The following is a 20706-nucleotide window of genomic DNA, read 5'->3' as shown; positions in this document are numbered from 1 at the left end:
ATGAAGCAGCTCTGGGAACTTTGCTGTTGGATAGTATGAGGCAAATATTAATAGTTACTTATACTGTATTTTGGATTGTTCTTTGGTATTATCAGTGTACTGTTTAAGCCTCTTTCCTAAGCTTTAGATCTCTCAAGAGTGCTTTGCTTGTGAATGGAAGAAAAGCTCCATTTTAGAGCATTATAAAACCTGTATAAAAAGTAAAAGAAAGCAGTGGGTTTATAGTGCGGTCCTGAGGATACTTAGGACCACATTCTTTGCAATTGCGTAGTTTATTTTGGAAGTCATTGTCAGGATTTCTTTCTTCCCTCTGAATAGGTGACTTTAGAAATTCTTCTTGAATGCTCTTCTTTCATCTCTTTTGGAGAATAGGTGCTCTAGCCAGTTATTTGTGGCACAGCAAGAAAATGGTCCTAGTGATAACACGCTCTGTACTTTATATTCCTGCAACTACTCAGCCATAGCCCATCTGCTGGTTGTTTGCTTTATGGACCAGAGCAGCATATGGTTAGCAGACGTGTGCTCATGGGAGTGTTAATTCCCTGCTGCCCTCTAAGTTACCTGCTAACCACTGCTTCAGAAGAATTTTTATTTTAACATTTTTTGGTTTGGGTTTCTGTTGAAATAGCTCACCATGAGGTATGCTGCTGAGACAGATATTTGTGTAATCTAGCCAATGTGGGAACTGCTTTGATCTCTTTTGACAGTTCTCGGAAATGAATGCTGCGTTTATTCTCTCGGTCTGATGCTTAGCAGGTGTGGTGATATGATTACTGCTTTCTTTCTTTGAAAGGAAGTGTGCATTAGTTAATAAGAAGTGAACATTGCTTGTATGTTATATAGCTCATTTTTGACTTGAAGAATCACCAGTGTTTCATATGATACTGATATTTGGATGACACCTCTTGGATGGTAGAGTGATTTGTATCTTTTTTTATGGTGTTTAAGTGTTTACTATGAACCAGGCACTGTATTGAGAGCTGGGGCAGATGCAAGATAATCCGGTTGGACACAGTCCATGTCCCACGTGGGGTTCACAGCTAAAGTCCCCTTTTTACATGTGAGCTGAGGCACAGAGAAGTTAAGTGACTTGCCCAAGGTCACACAGCAGACAAATGGTGGAGCCAGGATTAGAACCCGGATCCTCTGACCCTGAGGCCCACGTTCTTTCTATAATAGTAATAATTATCTTTCTATAATAGTAATAATGATAGCATTTATTAAGTGCTAACTATGTGCAAAGCACTGTTCTAAGCGCTGGGGAGGTTACAAGGTGATCAGGTTGTCCCACGGGGGGCTCACAGTCTTCATCCCCATTTTACAGATGAGGTAACTGAGGCCCAGAGAAGTGAAGTGACTTGCCTAAAGTAACACGGCTGACAATTGGCGGAGCTGGGATTTGAACCTATGACCTCTGACTCCAAAGCCCATGCTCTTTCCACTGAGCCACGCTGCTTCTCTACTCGCTGTTTCTACTAGGTCACACTGCTATCCGAAGTCATTGGGGCAAATCCCCATCCTTTATGTAAACCCTTGACATAATAATAATAATGATGGTATTTGTTAACTGCTTACTATGTGCCAAGTACTGTTCTAAGCGCTGGGTTAGATCTTCCCTCCCAAACCCTGTCCTCTCCCTGACTTTCCCTCACTGTGGATGGCACTACCATCCTTCCCGTCTCACAAGCCCGCAACCTTGGTGTCATCCTTGACTCCACTCTCTCATTCACCCCACACATCCAATCCATCACCAAAACATGCTGGTCTCATCTCCACAACATTGCCAAGATCCTTTCCTCTCCATCCAAACTGTTACCTTGCTGGCTCAACCTCTCATCCTGTCCCGACTGGATTACTGTATCAGCCTCCTTTCTGATCTCCCATCCTCCTATTTCTCCCCACTTCAGTCTATACTTCACTCTGCTGCCTGGATAATCTTTGTACAGAAATGCTCTGGGCATGTCATGTTTTTGAGGGGCCTCAAAAATCTCCAGTGGTTGCCTATCAACCTTCGAATCAAGCAAAAACTCCTCACTTTTGGCTTCAAGGCTCTCCATCACTTTGCCCCCTCGTACCTCACCTCCCTTCTCTCCTTCTACAGCCCAGCTTGAACCCTCTGCTCCTCTGCTGCTGCTACCCTTCTCACTGTGCCTCATTCTTGCCTGTCCCACCGTCGACCCCTGGCCCACGTCCTTCCCCTGGGCTGGAATGCCCTCCCTCCACACATCCACCAAGCTAGCTCTCTTCTTCCCTTCAAAGCCCTACAGAGGCCTAACCTCCTCCAGGAGGCCTTCCCAGACTGAGCCCCCCCTTTTTCCTTTCCTCCTCCCCTCCCCATTGCCCCCCTCCCTCCCTCTTCCCTATCCCCTTCCCCACAGCGCTTGTATATATTTGTACATATTTATTACTCTATTTCATTAATGATGCGTATATAGCTATAATTCTATTTATTCTGATGGTATTGACACCTGTCTACTTGTTTTGTTTTGTTGTCTGTCTCCCCTTTGTAGACTGTGAGTCCGTTGTTGGGTAGGGACCGTCTCTATATGTTGCCGATTTGTACTTCCCAAGCGCTTACTACAGTGCAGCACACAATAAGCGCTCAATAAATACAATCGAATGAATGAATGAAAGGTAATCAGGTTGTCCCACGTGGGGCTCACAGTCTTAATCCCCAATTTACAGATGAGGGAACAGGGGCACCGAGAGGTGATTTGCCCAAGGTCATACAGCAGAGAAGTGGCGGAGCTGGGATTAGAAGGTGGCTAGGCAAGGTAGACTGCAATATTCGGCCTCACGCAAGGAGCTAGGCAGTCATAGACAAGCTTTTATTTCCTGGCCTGAGGAAAAAGAACGTGGGTCATGAGCGGAATTCCCTGCCATTCCCAAAGTACTGATCCTTGAGCTGCCACTACTTCAGGTGGAATCCAAGAGCCATTGGTTCCCAAAGCTCCGTCTGGGGAAGAGGTGGTTTAAGAAGTAGAACTATGGTAACAGCAGATAGCTCTACCCTTTAAACATGCCCTCCCTTCCCACAAAGTGTGGGCTGTGAACTGAGACTAATAATAATTGTAATAACTGAGGCATCGTATGAAATGGTGTTTCATATCAAGCCCTGGGTTGAAAGAATCCGGGAGCACCCGTCCGTCTTTGTTAGCGTCTGCTTCATCATGTCCAGCTCTCCCAATGACTGTGAGCCCGCTGTTGGGTAGGGACCGTCTCTATATGGTGCCAACTTGTACTTCCCAAGCGCTTAGAACAGTGCTTTGCACATAGTAAGTGCTACATATTTACTATTCTATTTATTTTATTTTGTTAATATGTTTTGTTTTGTTGTCTGTCTCCCCCTTCTAGACTGTGAGCCCGCTGTTGGGTAGGGACCGTCTCTATATGGTGCCAACTTGTACTTCCCAAGTGCGTAGTACAATGCTCTGCACACAGTAAGCGCTCAATAAATATGATTGAATGAATGAATGACTGGGGTATATTCCAGGTAATCAAATCAGTCCCTGTTCCACCAGGAGCTCAAAATAGGAGGGAAAACAGGTGTAGTATCCCCATTTAAGAGGTGGAGAAACGGAGGCATAGTGAAGTTAAGTGACTTGCCCAAGGTCAGACAGCAGACAAATGGCAGAGCTGTGATGATTAGAACCCAGGTCCTCTGACTCCCCAGCTCCTGCTGTTTCCACTGGGCCCAGTATTGCCTTCAGGCTCACTGGGACTGCAGTGCAGCATGGTTTAGTGGATAAGAGCACGGGCGTGGGAGTCGGAAGGACCTGGGTTCAGATCCCGGCTTTGCCACAAGTCTGCTGTGTGACCTTGGGCAAATCACTTAACTTCTCTATGTCTGTTACCTTATCTGCAAAATAGGGATTAAGACTCTGAGCCCCATGTGGGGCAGGGACTGTGTCCAACCTGATTTGTTTTTATCCACCCCACCCCTTAGAACAGTGCCTGGCACATAGTAAGCACATAACAAATGCCCCAATTATTATTATTATTATTACTGGGCTCCAGAAGCAAAAGTATTACCCACAACACTCAAGTTCTTTTACCTTACATTTGGTTTGCACCAAGGTGGAATTGGGCCAAAAATGAAATTCCTTTAAAATACTTCATATCTCTTACAGACAGGTCATTGTGTGATCTTAAACAAATTTCTTCACTTCCAGTTTTCTGGGTTTTGGTTTCTGCACAGACAAAGTGGAGATAATATTTGCTGCTTGTGGATCTCAGAAATGGCAGAGAGTACAGGGCTAAGAGTGAGATTGACACCTGTCTACTTTGTTTTGTTGTCTGTCTCCCCTTTCTAGACTGTGAGCCCATTGTTGGGTAGGGACTGTCTCTATCTGTTGCTGAATTGCACTTTCCAAGCATTTAGTCCAGTTCTCAGCACACAGTAAGCGCTCAATAAATACAATTGAATGAATGAATGAAAGATCTGGATTTGCATCCCAACTCTGCCACTTTCCTTCAACGTGGCTTTAGGCAAATTACTTAATCTCTCTGTGCCTCAATCAGTCAATCAATCAATCGTATTTATTGAGCACTTACTGTGTGCAGAGCACTGTACTAAGCGCTTGGGAAGTACAAGTTGGCAGCATATGGAGACAGTCCCTACCCAACAGTGGGCTCACAGTCTAGAAGGGGGAGACAGAGAACAAAACCAAACATATTAACAAAATAAAATAAATAGAATAGATATGTACAAGTAAAATAATTTTCCTCATTTGTAAAATGGGGAAAAGATAGACTGAGGGACAGGACCTGTGTCAGATATCATAACCTGTGTCTACCCGAGCACTTAGCACATAATAGCTTAATAAGTGCTATTATCGTTATTACTACTATCATAATGAAACATCACAAATGGTTTCTGAACTTCTTAAAAAGCTATTTCATAGCAGTATGAAAGTTTCATATTAAAAGTCTTACAAATTAATAGCTTTCCATATATTGTCATTCTTTTGGCACTTGTAAAAATATTCACAGGTGATGATTTTAAGTAAATTCCAGATATCTCTAGGTTTTGGGGAATTGGGACATTTGTGAAATTTCTCTAATCATGGCATTTTAAAAACAATTTTCAGCTTTTATATTTGAATTTCTGCTGCTAAGCCTAGCTTCTCTGTATCTTTTTTCTTCAGTGATTAAAAAGTAATAAAAATAAAACTGAAATCAGTTTGATTTTTCTATAAATTCCCAGAAACTCTCCAGATAGGTACAACCCATGGGGATTCCAATAGCCTTTCTAATCACCATGCTACTACTACTATTTCATACTTTAAATAAGACAATTGCTTATGACAGAATAAAGAGAATTGCCAAGTGGGGGTGAGTTTCTGTGACCACTCTTGAGGTGCAACTAGCACAAGTATAACAGGTGATTTAGAAATGGAAATGGACAATTCTGAAATCCTTTAGAGGAAATCTGTTTTAACAGTGCAGTAGATGTTTCTGTAAATACTCACATTTTCCTTCCCCCTCTGTTTATTCTATTTCTAGCCAGAGACAGGTTAATTTCCCTATTTTACCCCAGCCCAAAGTTTTGAGATTTATGCCTTTATAACATGTATTGCTAGGAGCCCTAAATGGGTAGTTGTAATGAATTGCACAGAACTGTTGACTTCTTAAAGGAAACATAAATGTCCAAACTTGGTAAGCATGAACACAGGAAGAGCTCTGTGGCTTTATTTGGTGATAGTGAAATTTGAAAACCCCAGTGGCTTAGAGGAAAGGGCATGGAATTAGGAGACCTGAGCTGTAATCCCATCTTTCCATTGCCCTGCTCTGTGACCTTGGGCATGTCACCCAACTGATCAATTTCCTCATGGGTAAAACAGGAATGAGATACCTGCTCTCCCTAATTCTTAGATTGTGAGTTGCGTGTGGACAGAGACTGTGTCTGACCTGGTTATCTGTATCCACTCCTCCAGTGCTTAGTGCTTGACACATACTGAGTGCTTATCTTTATTGTTATTATTGTTCATAATAGTAATTGAAGCTCATTATGGGCAGGAAACTTGTGTACTGAGTCTGTTTTATTGTACTCTCCCAAGCGCTTAGTTCAGTGCTCTGCACACAGTAAGTGCTCAATAAATTTGATTGAAGTATTGGTTAAGCACTTACTCTGTGTCAAGCACTCTACTAAGTGCTGGGCTAGGTATAAGATAATCAGGTCAGGCCCAGTCCCTGTCTCATATGGGACTCAAATTCTGTGGGGGAGGGAAAACTGGTATTTCATCCCCATTTTGCAGGTGAGGAAACTGAGTCCCAGAGTAGAGTAACTACGTGACTTTCCCAAGGTCACAGCAGGCAAGTGGTAGAGCTAGAATTAGAACTCAGGTCATGTAACTCCAGGCCCATGCTCTTCCCAACAGGCCCTGCAACTTCTCATACTGAGTGGTTATTAAATAGCACAGGGCATTTTAAAAAAAGACATTGCTGCAACTCTGACCAAATTTCAGTTGTATTGGGAGAACTCGTCTATTTTTACTGTTTGGGTGTTTGTTTATTTTATGGTACATGTTAAGCGCTTGCTATGTGTAAAACACTTTTCTAAGCACTGGGGTAGGTACAAGTTAATTAGGTTGGACACAGTCCTGTTGCACATGGAGGCACATGGTTTTAAGTAGGAGGGAGAACGGGTATTGAATCCTCATTTGATTAATTTCCACAGTTGAGGAAACTGAGGGACAGAGAAGTTAAGTGACTTGCCGAAGGTCACACAGCAAGCAATTGGCAGACCTGGGTTTAGAGAAGCAGCGTGGCTCAGTGGAAAGAGCACGGGCTTTGGAGTCAGAGGTCACGGGTTCAAATTCCGCTCCACCACATGTTTGCTGTGTGACCTTGGGCAAGTCACTTCTCTTCTCTGAGCCTCAGTTACCTCATCTGTAAAATGGGGATTAAGACTGTGAGCCCCACATGGCACAACCTCATCACCTTGTATCCCCCCCAGCGCTTAGAACAGCGCTTTACACATAGTAAGCGCTTAACAAATGCCATCATTATTATTATTATTATTTAGAACCCAGGTCCTCTGACTCTCAAGTCCATGCTCTTTCCATTAGGCCATGCTCCTTCTGGTGCCTCTGGGTGGTTCCTGATGTCTTCCTGGTCAACTCATTGATCTTAGTACTAGATTTGCTTGGAGCCAGTTGGCTTTATTTGCAAAAGCAGGTGATCTTAAATAGGTGTTTGGGTTCCTGAACGGAGCATAATTTATCTACCCAAAAAAATCAGAAGTAATTTATGTGGCTTGCCTACTCAGTTTTGCAAATGCTTCCCTCTTTGCCCTATTCTTATTGTGCAATTTAAATATTGGATCGATAAGTTTTTCTAAATGTTCCAGTCAGTTTTTTGAGAAGTTTAAGTTTTTGTGAGTTTTGCTTTTAAATAGCTTTTTTAAACTTTGTCTGGTGTAAATCAGAGCAATCTCTGTAAGAGCCAAAATCTGTAATAGCTACTACTAAGCATTTTATTGAGCCCCAACAGTATGGGTGGTAAAGGAGCAGTCAAATGCTTGTTTTGACTTAGGGAGATGAATACTTAATTCAATAAGGAATGCAGATATATGGGAACATTGGTACTTTACTCTCTCCCCCCTTCATTTTTGACAGATCCCCATTCTCCCCACCTTTAATGCCTTATTAAAATCACATCTCTTCCAAAAGTGTTTCCCCAGTTAATCCATCTTTTCCCCTACTCCCTCTTCTTCTGCACCACCTGTGCACTTGGCTCTGAACCCTTTGAGCTCTTGGCATTCACCCCACACTCAACCTCACAGCACATGCAATTTATTTTATTGTCTTTCTCCCCATCGAGTGTGTGAACTCCCTCTAGGCAGGGAACATGTCTATCAACTCTATTGTATTGTACTCATCCAGGCGCTTAGTACAGCGTTCTGCACACAGTAAACACTCAATACATACTGTGATTAATATTTGAGGTAGAGTTCAGGTGTGAAGAGCACATCTGGTTTCTAAAACTATTCCTTTAAAAGTCACTACAAACTCCTGCTGCATTAGAGAAGCAAAACGGTCTAGTAGGAAGAGCATGGGCCTGGGAATTAGAGGACCTAGATTCTCATTTCAGCTCTGCCAGTTGCCTCCTGTGTGACACTGAGCAAGTCCCTTAACTTCTCTGTGCTTGTTTTCCCTTCTGTGAAATGGGGATGAAATGCCTGTTCTCTCTTAGACCTTTAGCCCCATGTGGGACAAGGACTGCGTCCAACATGATTAACTTGTATTTACCGTAACACTTAGAACAGTGCTTGACACATATGAAACGTTTAACAAATACTATTATTATTATCATTATGGTGCGACTCTGCCTTTAATTGATAAGCACGCTTACAGATTGTTCCCTGAGTAGTAGATTTTACAAGCAGAATTTCCAGGAGGCCTTCCCAGACTGAGCCCCATTTTTCCTCTCCTCCTCCCCATCCCCACCCCACCCTACCTCCTTCCCCTCCCCACAGCAGCTGTATATATGTTTGTACAGATTTATTACTCTATTTTACTTGTACATATTTCCTGTTCTATTTATTTTGTTAATGATGTGCATCTAGCTTTACTTCTATTTATTCTGATGACTTGACACCTGTCCACATGTTTTGTTTTGTTGTCTGTCTCCCCCTTCTAGACTGTGAGCCCGTTGTTGGGTAGGGACCGTCCCTATATGTTGCCAACTTGTACTTCCCAAGCGCTTAGTACAGTGCTCTGTACACAGTAAGCGCTCAATAAATACGATTTCATGAATGAATAAATGTTACAGGTACTTACAGTAGCCAGAAAGCTCACTGTGGGCAAGAGAATGTGGCTGCCAACTCTGTTGCATTGTAGTCTCACAAGCATTTAGTACAGTGCTCTGCACACAGTAAGCGCTCAATAAACGCCATTGATGATGATGAAAGTTGTTAAGTTCTCCAGGCTATCTTTCCCACTAAACTAGAAGCCCCATATGGTAAGGGGTTAATTACTAATTATGTTTTATTCTACCCAGCACTTAGGATAGTGCTCTACACAGTAGGGGATTGATTGATTGGGAGAGAGGTGTCAAGTGCTTTTAAGAGTGTGTTGAAATGGTGTCAGAGGCCCGGGTAGATTTAGAAAGCAGGTGAATCCCTGTCTTGAGAAACAGATGAGAATGAGGAGAAAAAGACAACAGGACAGTGGACTAGTGAGGAAAAGATGGAGCCACTTTTAGAGGTTTCTGCCTGATGAGTCCTATTTTACCAGCAAAATAGCTGGTAATATTTTTCTAGCAGGTTACAGTGGCACTTCAGGCAAGTTTTGAAAAAATACTTGGGTGTACCCAAATTTTCAACAGGTCTCCAGATCGCCCTATGTGGTACATGGACACTGTCCGACCTGATTATCTTGTAACTAGCCCAGTGCTTAGTATAGTGCCTGGCACATAGTAAATGCTTAACAAATACATTTTTAAAAAATTTGGTCCTTACCCCCCTAAACATTGCCCCTTCACACTTTCTCCCAAAACCACAAATTTGCCTCTTCCTGTTCCTGTTCCCACCTTCTGTACAGTAGAACAATACCCTACAATACCCATCTTCCCGTCTACTTAGACTGTGAGTCCCATGTGGGACCCAAATTGTGTCGAACCTGATTAACTTTTACCTACCCTAGTACCTAGAACAGTGCTTGACACATAGTAAGTGCTTAACAAATGCCATCATTATTATTCTTATTACTACTATTACTGTCATATCTCTTGGTTAGGAAAACGCTAGCTTCTGCATGTGGAAAATGTATTCAGGTTCCCCACAGATACCTATCATATAAACTGAACAGTAGTGTAGAGAGAAGGTGGAGTTCATTAAAAATTTTAGGCCTGCTTCCTGATATTCTTTAAACTTAGACTGAATATTTTGTTTTGGTCTGCATCACATGAGTGCAGGCTGTTTGAATAACTGAGCAGTATGGGTTGCATAAACTGGTGTTTCTCCACTTAATGCACTTGTGGGCAGAGAATGTATCTGTTTAACATAACATTGTACTCTCCCAAGTACTTAGTACAATGCTTTGCACACAGTAAATGCTCAGTAAATGTGGTTGAATGAATGAATAATGAAAGTTCGTGAATGTCTTCATTGCCGTAAGCTAGGACATATGAATATGTGAATTGTATTCAGAGACTGAATTTGTCTCCCCTCTTCCACAGACTTGGGACTGGATCAGTACATAGTGAAGCGCTTCGATGGAAAGGTGAGAGAATTATAACTTTGGGGTGCATGTACCATTGTTGGTTTGGAAAACTCCCTAATTGTATTTTCATTAAAACTTCATGGAAAAGAAAGTGACATCAGATGAATATCTTGCACGTAAAATATAAAAAGTCTATGATTTTTTTAGCACAAGAATCCAAAATGGCTATCCATGCAAGAAGACTTGAGAGGAATAGTGCCTCAATGTTAGTAATATCAAAATATGCTTGAAGTGATCAGGAAACGCAGTAGACATATCTGAGTGAGCATAAGAAATGTGTGATTTTTTGGCTCATATTGGGGGATCATTTAATATTTTCATCCGTGCTAACCCAGAAGTCCAGATATGAGCTGGCTACGCTATGACAATACTTGCCATGAAAATGCTCCGTCTCTCCTTTAAAGTAATACCACTAAATAAGACGTTGCAAAAGCCTGTTTCAAATGTACGAGAGTTCTGATCACCATCAATCCACCGTCAAAAATCTCTTCAATTCATTTTTGCAAATTTAAAGTTAAGCCTCACCCTGGCCCATCTGTTCTTAAAGCTTTTGTTGATGTTAACACAGAGGGGAAAAGAAGAGGACAAGAGGGGCAAGGAAGTGAAGAAAAAAGGCAGTTGCAGGGAGGCAGGGATGCTTGACGCATAGTAAGTGCTTAATAAATGCCATTAAGAATAAGATAGGATGAGATAGAGTTGGGAGCAGAATACAGAGAGGAGAGAGCAAGAAAAAGCAACATTTGACAGGGATGCAGAGTGGTGGGGGTGGGGTTAAAAATGGGCTAGAAGGTTAGAAGGTTGAGTTGGTGGAATTAAGGATTGACCCCAAACTCAAATGAAGATAGACTGGAGAAGAAACAGCCAAGGAGGAGAGAGCTGGTTCAGCGGCAGCCAGTTCACATCAAGGAGATGGGAAAAATTCTTTAGAGTTGCTCATGTCTCTTTGTTTTGAAGTGCTTGATGACTCTATTACTCAGTACTTGGGTACCTGTACTTTCTTGAGATCCTAGAGAAACCTCATTTTTTCCAGATTCCTGTTTCCTGTACTAGTGCCGTTTAAAACACTGTTCCAAACACGGGCTCCACATGCAGAGAGAATGTTCAGTTTTTGAACGTGAAAGATTTAAGGTGGCTTTTGTAGACAGAAGTTTAGTTCAAGCATTAAGATTTTGCAAATATATCTTCAAGTATGGTCTTAATTGCCACTTGAGAAGCGCAGGAGCTTTCATCTTAAAACTCATGTCTTTAGACCTAATAACGAAGAGCTCAACATTTTCTATACATTTAATCAACTTAAGAATTTTCCTTTAGCACTGCAAGAAGACCGTCACCTGACAATTTTGTTGTTATGGAAACTGGTTAGCATAAATTAAGTAAGAAAAAATTTCCATTACACCTATGGATCTTCACTCATTTCTGTTTTCCTTTAATCATTAAAGGTGCTTTAAAAATGACTTTCTATATCGCTTAACAGTTGTTTCCAGGAGCATGGATTCCAAGACCATTGGTTGGAGAAAATTAATTTTTTTCAGCAGAAAATACATGGCCTGTAATAGGCTATCTGAAAAATTAATTTGAAAAATACATTTGGAGCCCTTTTGGAGGAATGAGCTTTAGGGTCCGTTTAATTAAAAAAAAATACACTATTTTGTATGAAGATGATGAAAGCTTTGGGGGTTGTCTACTCTCCTTTCCAATCAGTGTAATAATGTCATGCTAGTCAACCAAAATTCCAACAGGACACTCTCAATTGTCCCAGCTCCACCACTTGTCTGCTGTGTGACCCGGGGCAAGTCACTTAACTTCTCTGTGTCTGTTACCTCATCTGTAAAAAGGGGATTACGACTGTAAACCCCAAGTGGGACATGGAATGTGTCCAACCTGATTAACATGGATCTACCCCGACACTTATTGCAGTGCCTGGCACATAATAAAGGTTAAACTAATACCATTTTAAAAAGTGTCAAAAGGGTATATAGAGAAATTGGGAGCAGTGGTGCAGATAATACAAAATACTGGATAATTTATCCAGTCTATCACCTGAAGTATTATTGTGGCCAGAAACTGAATGTCAGCCATGTAGTGCTATTTTTCAAATGGTCAGCATGATTCCAAGATACTTTAACGTGAAGATAAAGTTGTATCGGCAAGTCAGAAAGTGGTCCACCCATTTTACTGTTTACTAGTCAGACATGTAGTAAAGTTTTCGGTCCAGCTATTGCCACCGAATATTGAAAAGGATGGAACGAAACTGGGGAGGATCCAGAGGAGAGCAACAAAAATGATTTTGAAGATGGAAAATCGCTCCTCAGAGGAGAGATGAAAAGAATTCGTGGTTTGTATTTAAATAAGAGAAACTCAGGTTGTCATATTTTGAATAGCAGTTTTTTGATCCAGAGAATTTTAAAAACCTTATCCTCGCCACCTACCCTCACAGCCAAGCATTTCATTGTCTCCCATTTGTGCAAGGTGACATGCAAAGTAGAGCACAGTTCTTGCCATATCACAGCTTCTTAATATGATCAACCACATTGGTACAAACATATGAAAGAATATAACACCACAATTTGTGATCTAAAGGAAACACTTAAATCCATCTGCTAGTGGAACCAGCTTGGGACTTTTGCCTTGGGAGTGCTAGCACAAAATATGAGGTTTGGGTTTTTAATTAAATCAGTGTCTTGTAGATTAAAATCTTTCTTTTAATGCTTATGTGCTATTTTTTGTTCTCCTTATCCGTTCAGGCTTGCAAATATGATTCTCATAGTTGCAAGGAAATGGAAAATTTTGACTTAAGGGCATCTAACTCAATTTTTCTATAAACTAAAGCCATAACTGTTTTCATAGCTGTTCTCATCCTTTGGGGTAGATACATTTTGGGATAAACTGCTAAGGGAGTCGATGCTAAAATGAGTTCTGATCCTTGTAGTTTTCAGGTGGTTTTCTTTCATTGAATCATTTGACATATTTTCCTGGAAGAGGAGTATGTGCTGTTGTTGGTATTGTCAGGTTCTGTGAGGGGTTTTTTTAGTATATCTTAAGTGCTAATTTAATTTTCCTTCCCTCCAGCATCTTTCATTCTTCCATCTCTTCACCATCTTTTGGGTTTTAAATAAATTGTGGGAAATCCATTTGATTATGCAACCACCTTCTCTTCAACTCTTTCAAAACTCTGTTTTCTTAAAATAAGCAATCCAGCCCCTATCTGCAAGTTCTGTGTAAATGATGATGATGGCATTTGAAGGGCCAGAAATTGAGTTGCATGCCTTTGGAATGGTAGTTTAGCTCTTTTATGACCACTGTTCTTTGTGCTCATTCTTCCAGAAAAGGTCTATTTTGAGAGACTAACTTGCTAACAACATTAAACCTGTTGTATACCTGTGATTTTTTTAAGATGAAATATGTTGCTTACTAGACACTTCTGAAATATTTTCCCTATAGATTGACTGTCTTTGTATTATAAAGGTACAACCTATTGGATTATTGGTTATGTGAGTTGCATTTTAAAGACAATTCTCTTAGGATTCCATTGTAATTTCTACTAATGTTAGTATGGTTGGTGTCATGTTCTTGAAAGGAGAGAATTGTTTCTTTGGTTCAGTGTTTCAGCCTCTGCATGTGAAATGAAAATGAGGAAGAGTTCATTTTTGTGTTGGGAAGTCAAACATGTAGTTAAAATTCAGAAGGGGAAAATGTTTATTATTTATAACCCTAAAGATAAAAACAACAGAAATTGAGACGGTTAATAATGTTTAAAAATTGAAGCGTTGAATGATTAACTTTAAAACTGAAGGCAAGTTTTGTTCTTTTTGATAATCTATAGTGGTTGTAAAGATGTGGTCGAAATGTTGCCAAGGGTGAATTTTAAAATAAGCTTTTGTTTAAGTATGTGGATAAAATCCATTTCAGCAAAATGTCTGTCAATCCAGTAAGTGCTGGCTCGATCAGCCCCCAAAAGAAGTTTAATTCCTTGCTCAGGAGTAATTGATTTCCAGTGCAGGCTTTCGGGGTTTCAAATACAATACTGTATTGACTGAAAAATCACTTTTAGAATGAACATTCAGGAATTAATTTTGAGTGACAGGTATGGAGAACGAGCTAAATCCCAACTTTCACATATAGTATTTTTAGTCACTGCTGGTTCTCCTCCTTCTGAAAAGTGACTTCCATTACTTTAGGATGTAGTTGCTCTTTGGGGTCTCTTAGTGGCCCTGCTTCCAGGGGCTGCTTTATCTAAAGGCTCGTTGGAATTCTCACCCAGCTCTCCCACCTGGGAGGAGCAGACTGCTCTCTCCATAGAACAAATGCCTGCCCTCCTCCAGACTTCATAGCCGCTTCCTTCCCCTTCTCATGCTTTCCTCACCCCGCTGTCCCTGCCGAAGAAGAAAAATAGCTTAGCATACCAGGAAGGAAGGAGGCAGGCAGAGTTATGAGTACATGCACCCTATGGAAAGCAGTCAAATTTGATCCTCGGTGTTTTCCTGACTTCTAAAACCCATTCTGAGCCTTAAATTGATTCTGTCAGTCAGGCATTATTTTTTGCTTTCTGTCCCAAGGAAGGCCTGCTGCTGGAATAAGGCCACCTCCATCTCTCCTGAGGATGATAGGGACAGTCACTGTTCTACTACCACTACAGAAGTCAAGAAATTCCTAAACTACAGCCACAATGATGAGTTAGTCATCATATGTTACTTCTTCTTAGGAAATTGAATTTTCCAGGCCAGAATTTTTCTCCAAACATTTTTTAATGGGGAGTTTCATATAGAATTATTTTTCAAATTTGTCATGAGATCTATGACTGAAAAATACTTAATTATTTGAGTACCAATATAATGTGTGTTTCAGCTATTGCTTACATAGTTCATTATTTGAAAAACAATTTCACAATTGTCATTTTTCTACATAGACTAGAAGAAATCTAACTTATTTGATTAAAGGACTTGAAACTTCTCAGTTGATATTAAAGTGAGGACTATTACATGTCTGTTTATTAAAGCATACAGAATTGATTTTAATAAGAAACAAAATGAATGTTTTTTTTCCTCCATTTCACTTTTACTCGTAGGTTCTCTCATTTTTCTGCCCCTTATCCTTTCTCACCAATAACCAGCAATCTCCAATTTTTGCACCTGTGAGCCTCTAGTCTTTGATTTGCCCCCAGAAATTGTGAAAGTTCAAGTCCCAATGTGTCCCCACATTAGCAATGGCATGTTTCTCGGACAGTTCATTTTTAGAAGTTATATCTGGGATAATTGACATTGAGAGCTGACTAACGAATGTCCAATAAAATGTAAGTAAAACTAATTGGTTATGAAGAACTGCAGTTCTGCCATTCTTTCCTTGAGGTATTAGAAAGCTAGCTTGATAATAGAATGTATTCAAAAGAGCAAAAAGGGATTGAGTGGATGCAGAAAAATAGCTAGTACACTTTCGGGCCTGATTATTTTCCTATTTTCCAGAAGCAAAGTGGCCTACTAAAGAAAACACGGGCCTGGGAATCAGAGGATCTGGGTTCTAATCCTGACTCTGCTATGTGACCTTGGGCAAGTCACCAGACTTCACTGTGCCTAAATTACCTCATCTGTAAAATGGGGATTAAGTCCTCCTCCCTTCTACCTAGACATGAGCTCCATCTGGGTTGGGACTGTGTCCAACCTCATTTTGAATATGTGCTCTGCTTAGTCCAGTGCCTGGGACATAGTAAGCGCTTCACAAGTACTGCAAAAAATAAACAAAAAACAAGTCACTTGCCTTTGTTCTTTCTCAGAGTGACCTTCTTTTGGTGCCTTTTACATAAAGAGCAATTGGCTGAGGTTAATTGGGTAGCCCATTAACTAACCAATGAACTCTAATTTTGTTTGACATCTGAGCTACTGTGTCTTTTGGAGATTCATCTCACCTCTATACTTTGAAGCCTTTTTGCAGTAATATCTGTCACATAAATCCAGTGAGTCTAAGGAATTCCTGTACTCATTCTCAGCCATTTACACACCACTAACCTTAAGTTGTGGAGAAAGGTAAGTGAAAAATCATGCTTTCCACATTTCAGTTGAAAACCTCATATTCAGTGACAATGGAAGAAATTCCTTTTGGGAAAGGTTAGTAAGTGTGAAATATTATTAAAACATTTTCTGATATCTGGAGATGTTTTCAAGTAAATCACACTTGCATTAATATGCACCCAACTGCTCCACCAGTCGTCATGTATCATCTAAGACAACTAGTATGGGTTAATTAGGACTTTGTGACATTTAGGCATTATAAATGGATTGTCCTGTGTATATAGTATATAGTCCCATACGAGAGAAAGTTGTGATTATATTTAAATATGTATAAGTAAACATAAATATAAAACAGCTGATTTTTGCCAGACTGAAAAATTTCATTTTCATTGACATGAAAGCCCTTGTTGAAGCATCCATGTTAAGGTGAGGTATATATGTATTTATATTCGTTTCTCTTCTTAAATTCCCTTATGAATTTTCAGGTATTTACTTTATGCAGAAATAAGCGTGCTGCTAGTGTTTCTTTTCTTTTTTTTTTTTGATTTACTAATTGGATTTCCTTTTCATTGTGCTTGGCAGATATTTCAGATGTTACCAGTCTCTGTGACTCTGTCTTGTTTCTTATTCCCAAGTGTCTGGTGATTGTCCTAGGTGTTAATTGGTTCTATTCTGTGTTGTAATGTTTCATGATGCATTTATATATATTTGGTTTTAAATTTTCTTTGTTCTATTTTCATATAATCAAACATTCCCCATTTCCCCCCCTGCCCCCCTTCTTTTTAACCTTCTTCTCTCTCATCAGGATTTCTGGCAGGTACTGACTTGACAGCATGTGCTTTTTAAATTAGCCCATTTTCCAAATCCATAGTTGTGCTTTGGGGGAATAAAAATGACAGTGCATGCTAATTTCCTTCCCCCACTCTCTTAAATTGATTCAAGTCATAATGACACCTTTTTGCAAGTTGTCTAATTTTATCTTGAATATAAAGAAAACTAGAATTTAAAATGAGACCTTGAGAATACAGTAATTATGGTCATCTTAAAGGGGGCTTTACATCTCAGGCCGTATTTCTATGGAGAAGAAGATCTTGCTATGTTCTTTAGTTTTCTAGAAGTGATATTCTGTTCATCAGGTCTTTTGATCTATCTTTCAGTTTGCTTAGAAAGTGTTTCATGTATAGAGGGAGACAATTGCATGGTAGTTTCCTCTGCAACCTGTCCAGAGTGTGATCTTGGGCAAGTCTCTTCTCTGTGCCTGTTACCTCATTTGAAAATGGGGATGAAATACTTGTTCTCCCTACCCCTCACACTGTGAGCCTCTTGTGGGACAGGGACAGTCTTTGATCTGATTATCTTCTACTTACCCCAGGGCTTAGTACAGTGCTTTGGATTTAGTAAGCACTTAAAAATACACTATTATCATTGTCATTATTATTATTTAGGATTTTGATGGAATTTTCACCTTGGTGTCATGTTCATGACAGAAACAGGAAAAGACGGTAACTTGGAGGCCAAAGGAAATGCATTGAAGAAGCATTATTTAACTTTAATTAACAGACAGAAACTTGTACCCTGGTAAACTAGTGAGCAGATGGAAAAAACAATGACAATGGACCGTCTATTCAGGTGGCAGGATTTCAAGAAAAATCCTTATTTACTGAGGAGAGTAAATAAGAGAGCTTATTTTTAAGAGGGCTAGGCTGCTATTAACGTTCATTCTTTTATACTGTCAGTTCTTCCATAATGTGTGTTTTCATTCAGTGTTTGGGATAGGACAACTATTAGGGAATTCTGAAAGGTCTGTCCCACTCTGATCATCTGCTTGGTTACAATGCGATGTGTTGTTGGAAGAAACAGTTTTGTGTATGCAGGCAGAATCAGTCAGCACAAGAATACCACTGCACTAGTTTTCTGTCATGCTAAGTTCTTCAGGAACCCAGCCCCCAAGTTTGAGAAGAACTGGCCATTTATAATATTCTTCTATTTCACCTATTTGTGATATTGGTCAAAGATTGTAGGAGCACACCTTAATATTTTTGAATGTATTCGAGCCCATTGTTGGGTAGGGACCGATTTGTACTTCCCAAGCGCTTAGTACAGTGCTCTGCACACAGTAATCGCTCAATAAATACGATTGAATGAATGAATATATAGAAGCAGCATGGCATGGGCTTAGGAGTCAGAGGACATGGGTTCTAATCCCAGCTCTGCCACTTGTCTGCTTTGTGAACTTGGGCAAGTCACTTCACTTCTCTGTGCCTCAGTTACCTCATCTGGAAAATGGGGGTTAAGACTCTGAGCCCCATGTGGGACAAGGATCTTTTCCAACCTGATTCCATTGTATCTACCCCAGCATTTAAGAACAGTCCCTAACACATAGTAAGCGCTAAACAAATACCGTGATAATAATAATATATATACCAAACAAAAATCTTTAGTCTTAAGAAGAACAATAATTTTGGTTGCACTTCTGCTCAGTTTTTTTCCAATTTCTGTCCTCCCAGAAGCATAGCTCAATTTGGCTGTTGCACTGCTGTAATTACGGTTTCAGATCAAGATTATCTGCAGAGAATAGACACTGCCATCCTTGAACTTGCCATTAGGGTGTTCATTTCAGTGGGTATCAGATAAAATAAAAGGAGAAATCTTATTGGGGGTGTCAAATAGCCGCTTAAACACATACATTCCTATTCCAGATATTCTTTGAAATTCACTCAACTTATCAAGGCCCTAAAGGTAAAAGTGTATGAAGGGAGATAAAACTCGTCTGTAATCTCTGTGGCTGGCTAACTGATGAATCTACTATTTCAAGCAGTCGGTCATGTTTATTGAGTACTTACTGTGTGCAGAGCCCTGTATGAAGCGCTAGGGAAAATGTTACCTGCTGGCCCTTTCTAAGTGGTTACACATATGGGGGTTTCCCCACTCAAAAACTCAAAGTCAGGACCCATTCAATGTCCTGGCTCGGTTCAGAGAACCCCTTAACTAGTGCAGCAATGGCTATTGCAGCTGTTCTTGGTAGTGTCACCACTGATCTTAAGGCTAAGTAGGTCTGCCTTGGCGCAATAATGGAAATTTTCAAAGTAGCTAGAGACGTCATCGTGTATTCTGGAATCCCATTTTTGCCCAGAAAAGACAGCTTTAGCACGACTGGGTGGCTCTGGCCGCCCTCTGCTTTCCACTACCCACTGCTTCCTGCCTCTGGTGGTACTGCTAACGGCTGCTGACCTGGACAGAAACGTTGGTCCTTTGTGTTGATAGTGGAGAATGGAAGAGGGGGAGGAGGAAGGAGTAATGGTGGTAAGTGCCCCTCCTCCTAGTTCCAGTCTTTTTGATACTTCCACTCATCTCCTTGTGCCTTTGCTGTCCTTCCCCCCCAACCCCATCATTTCTCCTTGCTTTCTTCCCCTCACCCCCTTTAGGCCAGATTCTCTTTTGAAACTCACACTCTGAAAGTTTTGAAGATCCAAAGAGCCTCCTGTAGTTGTCAGAATATTTTTAATCTTATGTAATTCCTGAGAGAATCCCTCCTGCTTTCAGCCTCAGGTAATTACCTTTGCATTATGGAATAACAACCAGCCATCACAGGGGATAGATTAGATTTGTTTTAGTCTTCGTCTTCTGTTGGTTTTGTTAAATGTCAAATCCCTCCTAGCTCATGTTGAAATCATACTTATTCAGTAGGGGCTCTAACCCAACTGTATTCTTAAGGATCTCTTGCCAAATTGCTTAGTGTCTTTGAACACTCTTCCTCTGGGAAAGGAAGTGGGGGAACAGTTCTGTTATGTAACCTCTACTAATGTAAATCTTGTTGGAACTCAAGCCTGCATCTCGATAACCCTCAACAGGTTTTAATGAACTCCTGGGCCCCTGGATTAGATGAGGCCTTTCTTGTTTGCTTTTATTGCAAGGATTTCTCCCTTGCATGCCCAGTTCCTGCTGCCTGTGGAAAGTCTGGGGTTGCCGGCTGTTTTTCCACCTCATTATATAGAATGTCAACCTTGCATTTCAGGTGCAGCTTGTGAATGGTAATGGATATTCATTGTAATGCTAGGAGAAATGTTTCTCTTAATGCCTCTTTCCAGTCTCAGAGTATCACCACTAGCGAATACTATGACTTGTTTTCCTGCAAATTCTGATTGGTTTGAAATTAATAATCAAAAATTTTCTTGCAATAATTTCCAGAATATGTACTCCAAAGTAAGGCAGATGTACTGTCTAAACACCAAATAGTAGGACCATTTTAAACATCTGATTTTAACATCTAATGCTTCTAAATTTTCTATCATCAGTAGTGTAGTTTATCAGTGTTGAAATCCAGGTTTCCATGCCCATGCTTTATGAGTGTTAACATTTTCATGAAATTTATAATTCACCATGTCACCAGAGAGTTCAAAAATAATTTCTGTTCTCTGATATTTTGGTAAAATCAAGTTAAGGAGTTTTAATATAAAAAATGTTGGTCAAACTAAAGT

General features: G+C 40.3%; 1 protein-coding gene across 6 annotated transcripts in view; it reads left to right on the top strand.

Annotated features, from left to right (window-relative positions):
* MICU1 (mitochondrial calcium uptake 1) overlaps positions 1–20706 on the top strand; it is a 250752-nt gene that overhangs the window by 98730 nt on the left and 131316 nt on the right. For 4 of the 6 annotated variants that reach the window (XM_038743822.1, XM_038743821.1, XM_038743820.1 and 1 more), the window contains exon 5: positions 10183–10226. In XM_038743822.1, the coding sequence (XP_038599750.1) occupies positions 10183–10226 (44 nt within the window). Of the gene's footprint in view, positions 1–10182; positions 10227–17033; positions 17046–20706 lie in introns of all 6 variants that reach the window. The other 2 variants (XM_038743818.1, XM_038743816.1) reach the window with 1 other exon arrangement.

The sequence above is a fragment of the Tachyglossus aculeatus genome, chromosome 3 (genome assembly GCF_015852505.1).
Source record: "Tachyglossus aculeatus isolate mTacAcu1 chromosome 3, mTacAcu1.pri, whole genome shotgun sequence".
NCBI classification, from domain to species: domain Eukaryota; kingdom Metazoa; phylum Chordata; class Mammalia; order Monotremata; family Tachyglossidae; genus Tachyglossus; species Tachyglossus aculeatus.
This window is presented reverse-complemented; position numbering and strand designations above follow the sequence as displayed.